The 13,985-nt window shown below is 37.9% G+C and overlaps 1 protein-coding gene across 3 annotated transcripts in view; it reads left to right on the top strand.

Annotated features, from left to right (window-relative positions):
* The window catches only part of LOC122549488 (arf-GAP with SH3 domain, ANK repeat and PH domain-containing protein 1-like), a 365,329-nt gene that overhangs the window by 258,148 nt on the left and 93,196 nt on the right, over nt 1-13,985 (top strand). For all 3 annotated transcript variants that reach the window (XM_087986272.1, XM_087986271.1, XM_087986270.1), the window contains 2 exons: nt 8,506-8,593; nt 11,430-11,478. In XM_087986272.1, the coding sequence (XP_087842398.1) occupies nt 8,506-8,593; nt 11,430-11,478 (137 nt within the window). The remainder of the gene's footprint in view (nt 1-8,505; nt 8,594-11,429; nt 11,479-13,985) is intronic.

Genomic DNA, 13,985 nt, shown 5'->3' with positions numbered 1-13,985 from the left:
TACATTAGATATATTTAAGGCTGACATAGACAGATTTTTGGTCTCTCAAGGACTCTGGGTATAGGCAAGAAAGTGACAATGAAGCCAGAAATTGACATGACTGTATTGAATGGCAGAGGAGGCTTGAGGAGCCATATGACTGAATCCTGTTCCTGTTACTTATGCCATATTCCCAAGGAATGTTCCAAGTGATTGCATTACAGAGCTAATAAAACCAGAGCTAACTGTGTGTTAAAGCTGTCGTAATGCTTGTGCGCCTTGGTCAGTCCTATAGTTTATACCTGGTGGCTACTCTAGTACTCCAGCACTCCAGTGCTCCTTCACTCCTATTTCGATGGGTTTAATGTACGAATCTAGCCCACACTTTACATGCTTGCAAGGACAGTAGTTTGAGAGATCCAAATTTTTACACTTTGAATATTGTAAATTTGAAACTCAATCGTGTTTGTTATGCATGTGGTATTAATTTACTGTGGTTGATATTTTTCACTGGACTGTGGTAGTTTGGTGAAATGTACTGGATGCCAAGTAAAGGAGGCTTATCCTCAGGTGTACTTTAATAGGATTAGTCTCCAATTCCTTACAGTGAGCTAAGTGAAATGTCCGCATCCCAGCCAGGTCGGGATTGCTAGATTTAGAGTCCACAAATGAGCACAACCACATTCATCTCATGGTCCTTTTATAACCCTGGTGCATCAAATATCACTTTCAGTGATACTCAAAATATTTTCTGTCCAGAGTTCAGAAGGATTCCAGCAACCATTGCATCAGTTCAGGGTCAATTCAGCATTACAAGAAAATGTCATTCAGAACAACACCAATGAAGCAAAGCCAGGAAGCCAAGTAAAAGGAAGTACTGCCTGTAAGATGAACTAATAAGCACTCAATGGGGTGATGCAAAATAAATAATGAAATTACTTAAAACAAATGAATCCTGTTGCAGAAATGAACTCTTCAAAAGTTAATTATTTTGATTTTTTTGGTTGTAGTATACACAGAATGAATGCATCATACAACGTTTTAAAGGTGCAGCAAATCATCATCATATCTGAGTATCAGATTAATGTGAAGAAGGCTCAAACTTTTCCAATAACAGGAGCCCATTGAAATGCCAAAAACACACCTGTTGTATTATCTAAGAATAAGTTGAAGACTATTTCTTGAATTTACTGAAGTTACAGCACAACCAGAATACTGCATTGGTTTAAACAAACAGCAATTGATCCTATGACCTGTCTAACCTTCTATGAAATTTAGTTTAGAGTTGATTGGTGTTTTCAAACACTTTTTCTGGCAGCTCAATCTATACATATACCACCCTCTGTGAAAACATTGCCCCTTAACTCCCTTTTAAATCTTTCCCCCCTCACCCTAAATCCAAGCCTTCTAGTTCTGGACTCCACCACCCCAGGGAAAACACCTTGTCTATTTACCATACCTATGCCCCTCGTGACTTTATAAACCTCTATAAGCCTCTGACACTTTAGGGAAAACAGCCCCAGCCTATTCAGCCTCTCCTTATAATTCAAACCTTCCATTCCTGGCAACATCCTTGTAAATCTTTTCTGAACCCTTTCAAGTTTCACAACATCCTTCCTTTGGAAGGGGGATCAGAATTGTATGCAATATTCATAACCAATGTCCTGTACAGCTGCAACATGACATCCCAGCTCCTGTATTCAATGCTGTGACCAGCAAAGGCAAGCATACCAAATGCCGCTTTCACTGTCCTAGCTACCTGAGACTCCACTTTCAAGGAACTATGAACCTGTACTCCAAGGTCTCTTTGTTCAGCAACACTCCCCAGGACATTACCATTAAGTATATAAGTCCTGCCCTGATTTGCCTTTCCAAAATGCAGCACCTCACTCCATCAGCCACTACTCGGCCCAATTGGCCCATCTGATCAAGGTCCCATTGCACTCTGAGGTAACCTTCTTTGGTGTCATCTGCAAATTTACTAACAATACCTCCTATGTTCACATCCAAATCAGTTATATAAAATATGAAAATCAGTGGACCCAGCACCTATCCTTCTAGCACACCGCTGGTCACAAGCCTCCAGTCTGAAACGTCATTAGCCACTCCGGCTCATTGGCCCATCTGATCAAGATCCCGTTGTACTCAGAGATAACTTTCTTTGATGTCCACTACACCTTCAATTTTGGTGTAATCTGCAAACTTACTAACTATACCTTCTACCTTTACCTCCAAATCATTTATATAAGCGATTAAAAGCAGTAGACACAGCACCGATCTTTGTGGCACTCAACTGGTCACAGGCTTCCAGTCTCTGTATTCTATCTTTGAGCCAGTTCTGTATCCAAATGGCTAGTTCTCTCTCTATTCCACATACTCTAACCTTACTAATCAGTGTACCATGAGGAACCTTTTGAATGCCTTACTTAGGTTCGTATAGATCACATCCCCAGCTCTGCCCTCAACAATTCTCTTTGTTACTTCTTCAGAAAACTTAATCCAGTTAGTGATACATGATATCCCTAATCAGTCCTTGCCTTTCCAAATCATGTGAATCCTGTCCCTCAGGATTCCCTCTAATAACCTGCCCACCACCAATGTCAAGCTCACCGCGCTATTTTTCCCTGGCTTTTCCTTATCACCTTTCTTAAATGGTAGCACCATGTTAGCCAATTGGTACTGCTTCACTCTCTCATTTGGAATAAATTTATCAATTTCTCATCCAATTTCCACCCTGTTTTCATCTTCACCTGGTCCATCTCGAACTCTTCATTTCCCTTCCTCAACATCTCTGTTTTCATTATGAGGGATAGGCTGGTCACATTAAACTTTCTCAAGTCTTCTATTTAAGTAACATTCGGTTCTTTTATTTGTCTAGCTAAATTGTATAACCTCATGTAATGGGAGAAGAAAGGTGACTGGACTAGAAACATTAACTCTGTTTTTCTGTACAGGTTCTGCCAAATCTGCTCAATTTCTCCAATAATTTGTTTTGTTTGTTGTAAAAGTAGTGTGCTCTTGCTGAAACTATGGAAGGCACTAGTCAGATCACAGCTGGAATACTATGTACACTTTTGGTCCCCTTATCCAAGGGGATACTGGCTTGGAAGCAGTTCAGAAAACATTCACTCGGCTGATCCTGGTTATGGAGAAACTATCTTATGAGAAGACATTGAGTAGGTTTGACCTGGACTCACTGGAAAATCGAAGATTGAGATGTGACCTTATTGGAACATAAGGGGGCTTGCAAAGGTTGTTTCCTCTTGTAAGAAGAGGATAGGACATGATGACATAAGCTCAGAATAAGGGGTCGCTCATTTAAGGTATAGCTGAGGTGGAATTTCTTCTCGCAGGATTGTGAATCTGTGGAATTCTTTACTGCAGAAGGCTGTAGAGGTTGGTTAAGTATATTTAAGGCTGAGATAGGCTGCAGTTTAATTAGTAAATGAATCAAGGGTTATCGGGAAAAGGCAGGAAAGTGAAATTGAGAATTATTAGATCAGCAATCATCTCATTGAATGGTGAAGCAGACTCAGGCTGCATAGTCTACCTTAGCTCCTACATGTTATGGTCTTATGGTCTCTTGTAGCCCTACATCAATCCAAGATCTCTGCTCACCTCCAATTCTGGCCTCCTCTGTATCCCAGTTTGTATACCACCAATTTTCACAGCTTCACCATTGGAAACTGTTCCTTCAACTGTCATGGCTCAAAGCACTAAAATTCCCTTTGTAAACTTTCACATCTCTCAATCTCTGAATTTTTGAAATGTTCTTTAAAATTGCTGCATTAAATTTTGGTCATCTGCCCTAATCTCTTATGTAACTTGGTTTTGCATGATAGCACATCAATGAAGGACTCAAAATTTAAGGTATAATAAACACATGAACATTTCAAGGATTTTTTATACTTTCCAGTACATTAAAAGTTCTGTGAATTTAGTTCCTGTCTTTCTGTCTTGGTTAGATTGTAACCTACTTTGAGGGTTTTTTTTTTGGGGGGGGGAGAATGGTGAGGGTGGAATTGTTGACAAATGAGGATCATTAATTATATGTCAGCCATTAAGTTAGGAAACTGTTGTTAACTGATGGCAACGTTTAATGTTATGTTGCCATCATACTGTTTTTGGAGCAAATATTATCTCCAGGATATTAGGTTATGTTGCTGGCAAAGCATCATTAGCATGAGTACTCTTAAATTTGGTATCTTTTCGCAGTGTATTTTTGCAGTATTTATTCACTGTCTTCCCCTGCTGTCCATTAGCTTTTTTTAATTTCCAATTTCCTTTCAGTATGCACGTGACCTTTTTCTTAAATATCTCTTGATATATAATTTGCTGTTTAGGTATATAATATGTCAAGTTCTTTTTTAATTTTTATTTATAGAGAAGGCACATTAAGCTTATGGAGATATTTCACAGTAGCAGAATTGAAGCAGATTGCATTTGCCACTACTGGGTTGGAGCAAAGGAAATTGGTTCTGTGTTTTTCAGATTGATTTGTAGAGTGGAGTCCCTTTTTGGTGCATGAGAGCCAGCAAGAAACCATGGACTGGAGTTTCCAGTTCTGAATCAAGATAAGGAGGACAAAATAGCCACTGAATGGTGTGAGATGCATAAGCTTATTAAGGGATAGGAGGAGCGACCGTGGGGTAAGATCCTTGCCACCTAAAGGGCTGGCTGTCCTCTGAGCATGGGATCAGTCAACCAGGCTCCTTGGACATTATCTGATTTTTAATGTTTAAAACAGGATAGATCATTGGTAACCAAAGGGTGAAAGGTTATCAAGGTTAGAAGAAGTGTGGCTTTGAGGTTACAGTCAGATCAAGTATGTTTTTGACAAATGGTGTGAGATGCATAGCCCTCCTTATCGTTTTTATATTTGTATAGTAAGCGAAAGGTGCATTTGGAAGTGATAACTGGAGCATGGCCATTTTTCAGGCCTTGAAGCAAACCAGTTCCCTAAGAGAAGGTGGCAAAACTTATTTCAAGTCATATATAGCCACAGCTGGAACACATGCAAGAGTAGCATGCTGACCTGATCAAAATACATAGCACTTTATGTAATCTGCACCCATCAGTTAAGAACCTAAGCAGTGACATCCATGGAATACATGATGAGCTTGGAGCAGGTGCCTGCACCCTGAAGGAATCTTCCTTCAGGGTAGCAAGAATATTGTTCAGGTTTTGAGGATATGCCAAATTCATCACAGCACGCTCATCATCCTTTGACAGAGGGAGTATCTGAGGAACAGAGCCCAGCGAAACAGGCTACCCTTGTTTGAATATTCAAGAACAATCTCCTAAGAGGCCACAACAGATCCCTTTGAAACAAAGACAGCAGCCATGAAGGCAGATATTGCAAAGATTCCTCTGTTCAAAGCTTAGGGAACTCCAACAGATCACCAATCATTTACACTGAGGGTTCTCATCACTGCCAAGTAAAGTATCACTATTTCTGTGATGAATCAGACCCCTGAATTACTTTAGCATCACAATGAGCTTTTTGGACAAGACAATTGCTTTTTTAAAAATGAAGACTACAGGCCAAGCCTTGCTGAAAATATAATTTTCTAGTACTGAATTCTCTAACTGATGAAAGGTTCCCTGTGTGAACCCCTGAATGTTGCTCCTTGTAGTTAGGCCAGGGAGCTTCAAAGAGAAGGAAACTTGCTATGGCAGAAATATGAGCCCATTAATTAGGTCCTCTCATCAGGAAATCTTCTGCCATGAGTTGTACTCCAAACTATGGATATGTGTCAAAAGGTATGTTTGTGCTTTATTCTTGTAGAGATATAGAAAAGAAGGGTTAAAAACCAAGTGCACCTGTGGTCTGTTTGCTGGAGGACTGATATGCTAATATGGAGTAGTTTGTTGTGAGGGTCACTGTTTGATGACAGCCATTAAATATCCTTCGCTGCAGGTATTAAAAAAAAGGAAGCCCATCAGCAAGCCAACCATGTCCTAATGAAACATGACAAAAAAATTTCACCTAACCTATAACACCAGGAATCTTGAAATTGAATATTTCATCAGCTACCATAGGGATCAAGGGAAAGCTGGGTGATCAGCAATTTAGTGGAAATAGGATCAAAAACATGAAGTGGATCTCAAGGATTAAGTTATCAATCTATGCACATTTTTCTCTTCTACTCCTCAAAGTCAGCAGTTGGAATAGTTTTCGTTTGCAGATTCCTGAGTCCAGCCACATTGTCTTTCAAAGCTAGATAGCTTGCAGGCAAGCCTTTCATCTCCCAATGTGTGAAATTATTATTACTAATTAAGTATGAATTAAACAGGAGATGCAAATGTTTTAATGCTTTGTTGTATGGTTTTTGAAATCTTTAGATGTGTTAATTTTGATGCAGTATCACTGATTCCACATGGGTCTCTTTAACTTGTTTCAATCTATGATCCCTGTAGTCATTTTAAGTCTGGAGTCTGTGCCAAGATGGCTAGCAACGTGCAGATGTTACAGGAAAGATTACCTCAGCCTGCACATATGGCATAGGTGACCTGACATTAGGTGGCTTTGTCCATATTCTGAAGCAGAATTTATGGGATTGTGTAAAATCAGGAGTACTCAAGACATTGTTCATTTGGTAGCCTCCCATCATGGTTACATTGGGAGTTTTGAGAGGTTATTTGATTCAGAGTCACATGTGAATTAGGCTGCTCAAAGTGGCTATTCTACCCAATTACAGCCTTCATGACACCTCGGTCACTTGCACAGTATCCATATATGTACAGGAGGAGAGAAGAAGTGCTTTAAGCCATAAAAATGAACGGACAAAGCAATGGATCCTTCAACGTTTTCAACTGATTTTATGCAAGAGCTGTTTGCACAAGGTTTTACAAGTGGTGGAAGGGGTTAGTTTAGCTCAGTTGGCTGGATGGATGGCTTGAAATGCAGAATGATGCCAACAGCATGCTTTCAATTCCTGTATCAGCTGAGGTTACCATGAAGCATTCTCCTTCTCAACCCGTCCCCTCACTTGAGGTGTGGTTACCCTCAGGTTAAACTCATTATCAGCTCTCGCTCTCGCGCCGCTCTCGCTCTCGCTCTCGCTCTCCATCTACTGTGGTGACTTTACCTTTACAAATGGGGAACAATAAAGAGAAGCTTCAGAACTGGTTTTCTCTTACCTGACGATCCCTTGACAACTCTTTAAAAACTAGGTAAGATGATTCATGTACAACATCTAATGGTTGAGGCAGACTTTTTATTCTGACCAATCTGCCTCTGTTTCTGCATCCTGGAAACCTAACTGAGAGCAAACATGTCCCTTACCTATATAAGACCCCAAAGGCGGGGAAAGATCACTTGCTGGTACTAGGTTGGTGACCTGGACTCAAACTTGCTTTGCATTTTCCTTGACCTACAGACAACATGACTTTCTTTTTGAGAAAATGGATTTCTAAGTGATATGTTAAAAGTGCAGCTTTGCATAATTGTTTTGATGTATATGCTTGATTAACATATTTGCTGCCTTCCTGTAATGATAATTTGAACAAAGTAAGATGACTATTTTAAGGATGTAACACATAAAAGTGAATAAACATTTCTGTCCAAAATATTCTATATTTTAATTTCCACAGTTTATAGAGTGTATGCTATTTTCTTAATATATGTTTAAACAATGTTTTTAGAGAATTAATATAATTAAGTTTTGTGAAAAGTTTTTGTCAGGTTTTGTTATTGTTTAATTTCAAACTGTATCAGCTGAATTTCTTGTACCTTACATGTGACATTGTGCAGCAACAAATAATGCTGTTCTGCTGGTTCATCTCTTCCCAAAACCAAAACTTGCTTTGTAAAGATATTACCACTACATTACAATCATTAACCACAAGTACAGTACAGGTGGTCCCCAGGTTGCAAGCTGTTCGTAAGTACAAGTAAACATTCATATATCAGATATTTAAAATCATTATTAATGTGTCCCTGTATGGGATCATGTTCATATGTACGAGCATTTGTAAATCCCACGTACTAGAAAGTTTGTCGTATGTCATTGGTCTCAAGTTTCCAATAAAGATTGAAATCTTGTTTGAATGATCCAAATAATGCTTTTACTTATAAATTTTCTGCTTCTGCTCTCTCACTTTGAACGATTAGAAACTTTAGAAGCTGAATGAGGAAGCCAGGACTTTGCCATTGAAATATTTCATCCACAGCTTAGTTTCATTACTTCACTTCTGAAGCTGAAGAAAGCTTATGCTAAATTTTATAGCTAAATTTGATTGGTCTGATAAGGTCCAACATTCTATAATTGCTGCACTTGGGAAAAAAAACTTCTAAATTGTAAGTTTTACAATGTAGTGGAAAATTTAAAAAATTACTATTAGCCAGGAATATCTCCTAATTAAGACAGAAAGTATTGATGTTCAGATGTTGCTCAGAGAACATTTCATCTATAGAGTTAACTGCAAACAAAAGAGGCAAATAAATACTTAGCTCTGAAGATACTTTTCACCTATGGTTATTTCCTTCTCAAGTACATTTTCATATTTATTTTGTATTTTTAGACCAACAGACAACCAGCAAGACTGAATCTCCTCACTTGCCAGGTGAAACCCGCTGCTGACGAGAAGAAATGTTTTGACTTGATATCACGTATGTTTCTGTACTGTTATTGGCTTGGATTCTGTAGTTATAAAATAAATTGATGATTCAAAATTCCCTCAATGTTTAAACTTTGCAAGTATCCAGAAATATATTTTGCTAAGATATGTATATAAATCATTTGTATAGTCTAAGTATTGTGTCAACATTTACAGTCCTTTAGTCTTGCTGGTAGTACTTAGCTTTTAACTAAAGAGCAAGTCTCACTATTCAGATTCTTTTGTAGAAGGAAAATAATTACAATGGATGATATTGCTAGTCCTTTGTTTAACATGTGTTCTTTGGAATTTTCAATACTTTTGTTTATATTTTTAATTTTATTTGAACAAAAATGTTGAGTTACAAATTTGAAGGTAAATGTAAATGAAGAATTTACATTAGCATTAGCAGAGAAACAGTTATTAACCCATCATCAATTTTCTATGTAAAAATCTGTTGTTGTGGAGCTAGACCTAAATAACTTTCAAAACATTTCCCAATTATGATGACCTATTCCTATTTGTATTGTTATTCTTTGAAATCAAACAAACAACATATTATCATTCTAAAATCTGTGTTTAAGATTATCATAATTTCATTATTAATCAGGGATATTGATGATAATTATCCTTTAAGTGGTAATGCAATTTATCAGATTTAATTTTTATTTCAAGAATGGTGAATTCACAGTTGAAAATAATTTGCGTAGAATCATGACTATGTGTAGGAGGAAGTGAGGACTGCAGATGCTGGAGATCAGAGTCAAGAGTGTGGTGCTGGAAAAGTACAGCAGGTCAGGCAGCATCCAAAGAACAGGAGAATCGACGTTTCGGGCATAAACCCTTCAGGAATCGTGATGATGGGCTTATGTCCGAAACATCGATTCTCCAGCTCCTTGGATGCTGCCTGACCTGCTGTGCTTTTCCAGCACCACATTCTTGACTCATGAGTGTGTGTAGCAGATGCTTCTCCAACTGGTTGTGGTTTAACCTGAGTGTCACTACGCATCATGTAAGGAGAGAAGCTGAGAAGTAGGAACCATCATAGAAACCTCACCCTGAGTAGGAATTGATGGCATCACTCTGCTTCACAAACTACCCATCCGTCCAACTGAGCTAACTGATCCTCTACAATAAGCATCGAAACCAGTGGTGGATTAGATACCATTGCAGGGATTGTAACATAATGACAATAATATATGGTTTGAACAAGGGGTATTCAAGAACTCAAATTGTGTTGAGTTCCTTCTGAATTATAGAACAGGTACACTTTGCCATTCTTGAAATAACTCCTTTGATCCTAACCAGACAATATTCCTCATGAGCGCATGCTTTGTTCATTTTTTTCTTGTGAGGTAGGCATCATTGAAACTGCCTGAACTTGTTGTCCATCTTTTATTTTTCATGATTTGAGAAGCTTTTTAGTCCTTTTCAGAAGATGTTTAGGCAACATGACAATTGATCTGGTGTCATATGTAGGCCAGATCTTTCCTCAGGATATTATTGAACTAGATGGATTTTTATGACAAACAATGTTGGCTTAATGTCATCATTGTCACTAGTTTTTGACTTCAGACTAATAATTTGAATTCACATTCAATCTGTCTCCCCAGGATATTAGTCTTGGTCTGTGAATTACTAACCCAGTGACACTACCAACATGCTACTTAAGATTGGAGAACCAAGAGTTGTGAACCAGGGAAAGGAAACAGCAGGGAACATAAGAGTAGCATCCAACAGTGAGTTAGTGACAGGTAGTTTATGAAAAACTGAAATTGAATATTTTGGCTTAAGTTGAAATCAGATCACCACCGGTTCACATCTAGTTTTGTTTAATTTAAGACCGAGATTTGACAAAGGATGTTAGATCACGGTGGCACAGTGGTTAGCACTGCTGCCTCACAGCGCCAGAGACCCGTGTTCAATTTCCGCCTCAGGCAACTGTCTGTGTGGAGTTTGCACATTCTCTCCATGTCTGCGTGGGTTTCCTCTGGGTGCTCCGGTTTACTCCCACAGTCCAAAAATGTGTAGGTTAGGTGAATTGGCCATGCTAAATTGCCCGTAGTGTTAGGTGAAGGGGTAAATGTAGGGGAATGGGTCTGGGTGGGTTGCTCTTCGGAGGGTCGGTGTGGACTTGTTGGGCTGAAGGGCCTGTTTCCACACTGTAAGTAATCTAATCTAATCACTGATAATCAAAACTATTTAATTGCAGTCCTTAATCTAAAATATTCAACTCCTTTACTCATTGACATAGAGCAACAAAAAAAAGGACTTGAAATTTAATCATGGCCTACTTATTAAATTTGTTTTTGTAAGCAATATGAGAAGCTGAGGCCATATTGGTGGACGTCGACAAGGTTAAAATAAGTGTGGATGAAGTACATCAGCAGTAGTGTTTGGATGATACTTACAACTCATTATTGTCGTCTTCTCAGCTTGGAAGAATGTACTTCAGATCATAGATGGATACTGTACTGGCATATACATAGTCTGCACTTTGAACCAAAGTGCATCACTGGATAAACACAGATCAGTTTATGAATTATTATGACACAGTGGGAGTGGGAATAGGGCTGCATGTATTCAATAAGATTTAAAAGCCAGTTATACTAAATGCATTGCTCCTGAGTAAGGGAACAAAATTACACATTTGTATTCTCTGCACTTTACATTTAAAGAATTAAGAAAATCTTTCTCACACCTAGTAATCTTACATTTTAGGAATTCTGATTAGATAGATCATAGTATTTATGGAAAATTATTTCTGGTTACTTTTTGGCTATTTTCCTCATGCCTGTTAACCTGGCCTTGTCACTTTTTACTTTATTTATCTTCCTTCCTTACAACAGACAACAGAACCTATCACTTCCAAGCAGACGATGAACAGGAATGTCTAGTGTAAGTGCTTTTGTGACAAAAATCATTTTAATCAAGATTGTGTTATGGGGAAAGTGGATTGACCTGGTCACATGAAGACTTATCTTTGGAATTTTATTAAGCACAGACTAATTAGTAACTGTAATGAAAACCTCTACATGTTTTGAACCCTGTTTCAATCATTCACATAGTAACATTGCCCTGACCAAGGCAATCACCTCTTTAGAAGTATGGTTATCCAGAGAAAATAATATTGTTTTCTGTATAAATTTTATCTGATTGTATGAACACTTAAGATTACATGAACATTCTCAGGATTTCCATTCACTTCCAAGATTCTGTTAACAGTAAAGTGTAATATCCACTTCCCTACATACAAACACACACGCGACCTTCACTACCACCACATGATAGTCACTTTAAAGATGCTAGATGTACCTTGCATATCTGCAGTTGTAAAACATATTGCACTAAATATAATCAACTTTGTTTTGGGAATTTTTAAAATAGAGAACTGTTTGACCAGTGACAAAAGCAACAGAAAAGTTGTATAAACTGAAAATTAATGTTTGTTTTGCGTCTTGTAATAGTTTTAGCTATTGTTGTGGTTCTGTTCGCCGAGCTGGGAATTTGTGTTGCAGACGTTTCGTCCCCTGTCTAGGTGACATCCTCAGTGCTTGGGAGCCTCCTGTGAAGTGCTTCTGTGATGTTTCCTCCAGCATTTATAGTGGTATAAATGTTGTGTATAGTGGTATAAACATTTTAGCTATGTTGACTGAGGTCAATTTGTCAGTTGAAAATCAGCTTCAGTGTCGAAAGAAGTTAGTCTGCTGGAACTACATCTTTGTGGATGTGAGATGAGAACCTTAATTACTTTATTTGAGTACTGTTGTACTCATGGATAAAGGTCACTTTGACAGATGTTATGGACTGGACCAAACCCCTTCAAATATAACAAGGAGGTAGTTTAGACCCCAACCTTTTCATATTTTTAAAGGCAAGTATAAGATGTTGTGTTCCAGATGCAACTTGATTGGTCATACTGGCACTTTTGAAGCAACACACACTTAATTCTTACTCTATAGGCAAAATACAAACAAAAGAAAGAAGAATTGAAATAACTCTATTTGGAAAACGTACCAGAATAACAGATTACTTAACTTCTAAACCACATCTGTTCCAAAATAGTAACAGCCCATAAATACACCTTTGACAAAAGCAAATTCAGTAAAATAGATTGTCTCGTGCAATTATAGTAGCAGGAAGAGAACCTAGGCTTTTAGCTTAGGAGAGAGGGGAATAATAGCTTCCGCATCTAGCTTCAAGACCCTAGCAACTACTGAAAGTTAAACTAAAATCATGGTTCTATGGGAGCTTGAATCCATTCCTTCATACTGCTTTATTGTTCCAACTTCAAAAAAAAACCCAAGGCCTCAAGTCTGTTTTCTTCATTGGCTTGGGACAAACTGCTCGGTACCTCTGCCTCAACCTATCTTCATGAAAAAAATGCACCTCTTTTAGCCATAGTATCGTCACACTAGGCTTCGGAGAGCATTTGATTCCTGAAAAATTGCATTTCAGTTATGAAATTACTAAATTAACTTCATCTTTACATACCCATTCACTATGGATCTGAGTAGCCCACTGATGAGGGTTTTAAGAAAATTTATTATTTACTATGTTTGAGCTAAAAATTGTAAGCTGAAGCTGTCAATGAAGCATTTTGATTTGTTTCCCAAAGCGGTGAATTTTTATCCTGGAGAAATTCGAACACTTTATCCTTTTACATCCAGAGTCTTCACAAAATAATCTCCCTGTGGATCAAAACTGATACACTCTCAAAATAAATTACATCCACCATTGACTCATCTATTCGTATTGACAGGAACCTTAATGAACAATCATTATTGTGCCCTTTTGAAAATTTTGTTCCACAACACATGGTTGTTGGCTACTCTATTGCCAATAAAAAGCAAATCATAGTCAGTTTTGTGTTGTAGACTTCTCTGACTAGAAGCAAAACTGGAACTGTTGAAAGACGTCTCTGCTTAACTTATAGTCACAAATTATATCATGGGTGTCATGTGTTGTAGTTTCTATTTAGCACTTTGGATGTCACAGTACAAAAGGTAAGTTACATTTTACGTCCTCTAGCTGTTTTAAGAACTGTTGGTACATGAACTGATTGTAGGGAAAATGCTAGAGTCTATTATAAAAATTTAATAACAGAGCACTTGGAAAACAGTGACAGGATTGGATAGAGTCAGCATGGACTTATAAAAGGGAAATCATGCTTGACAAATCTATTGGAATTTTCAAAATGTAACTGGTAGCGTTCATAAGGAGGAATAAGTGGAAATTTATTTGGAAATTTAGAAGGCTTTTGATAAGGTCCCACACAACAAATTAGCATATCAAGTTATAAGTAGGAATAAACAGGTCATTTTCTGAGTGACAGACAGTGACAATGGGATACTGCAGGAATCAGTGCTTGTATCTGAGCTACTCACAATATATATTAATTATTT

The sequence above is a fragment of the Chiloscyllium plagiosum genome, unplaced genomic scaffold (assembly GCF_037043375.1).
Source record: "Chiloscyllium plagiosum isolate Xiang-an unplaced genomic scaffold, Cpla_swu_hap1 HiC_scaffold_4, whole genome shotgun sequence".
Classification (NCBI taxonomy): Eukaryota; Metazoa; Chordata; class Chondrichthyes; order Orectolobiformes; family Hemiscylliidae; genus Chiloscyllium; species Chiloscyllium plagiosum.
The sequence above is the reverse complement of the archived record's forward strand: the minus strand, read 5'-3'. Positions and strand labels throughout refer to the sequence as shown.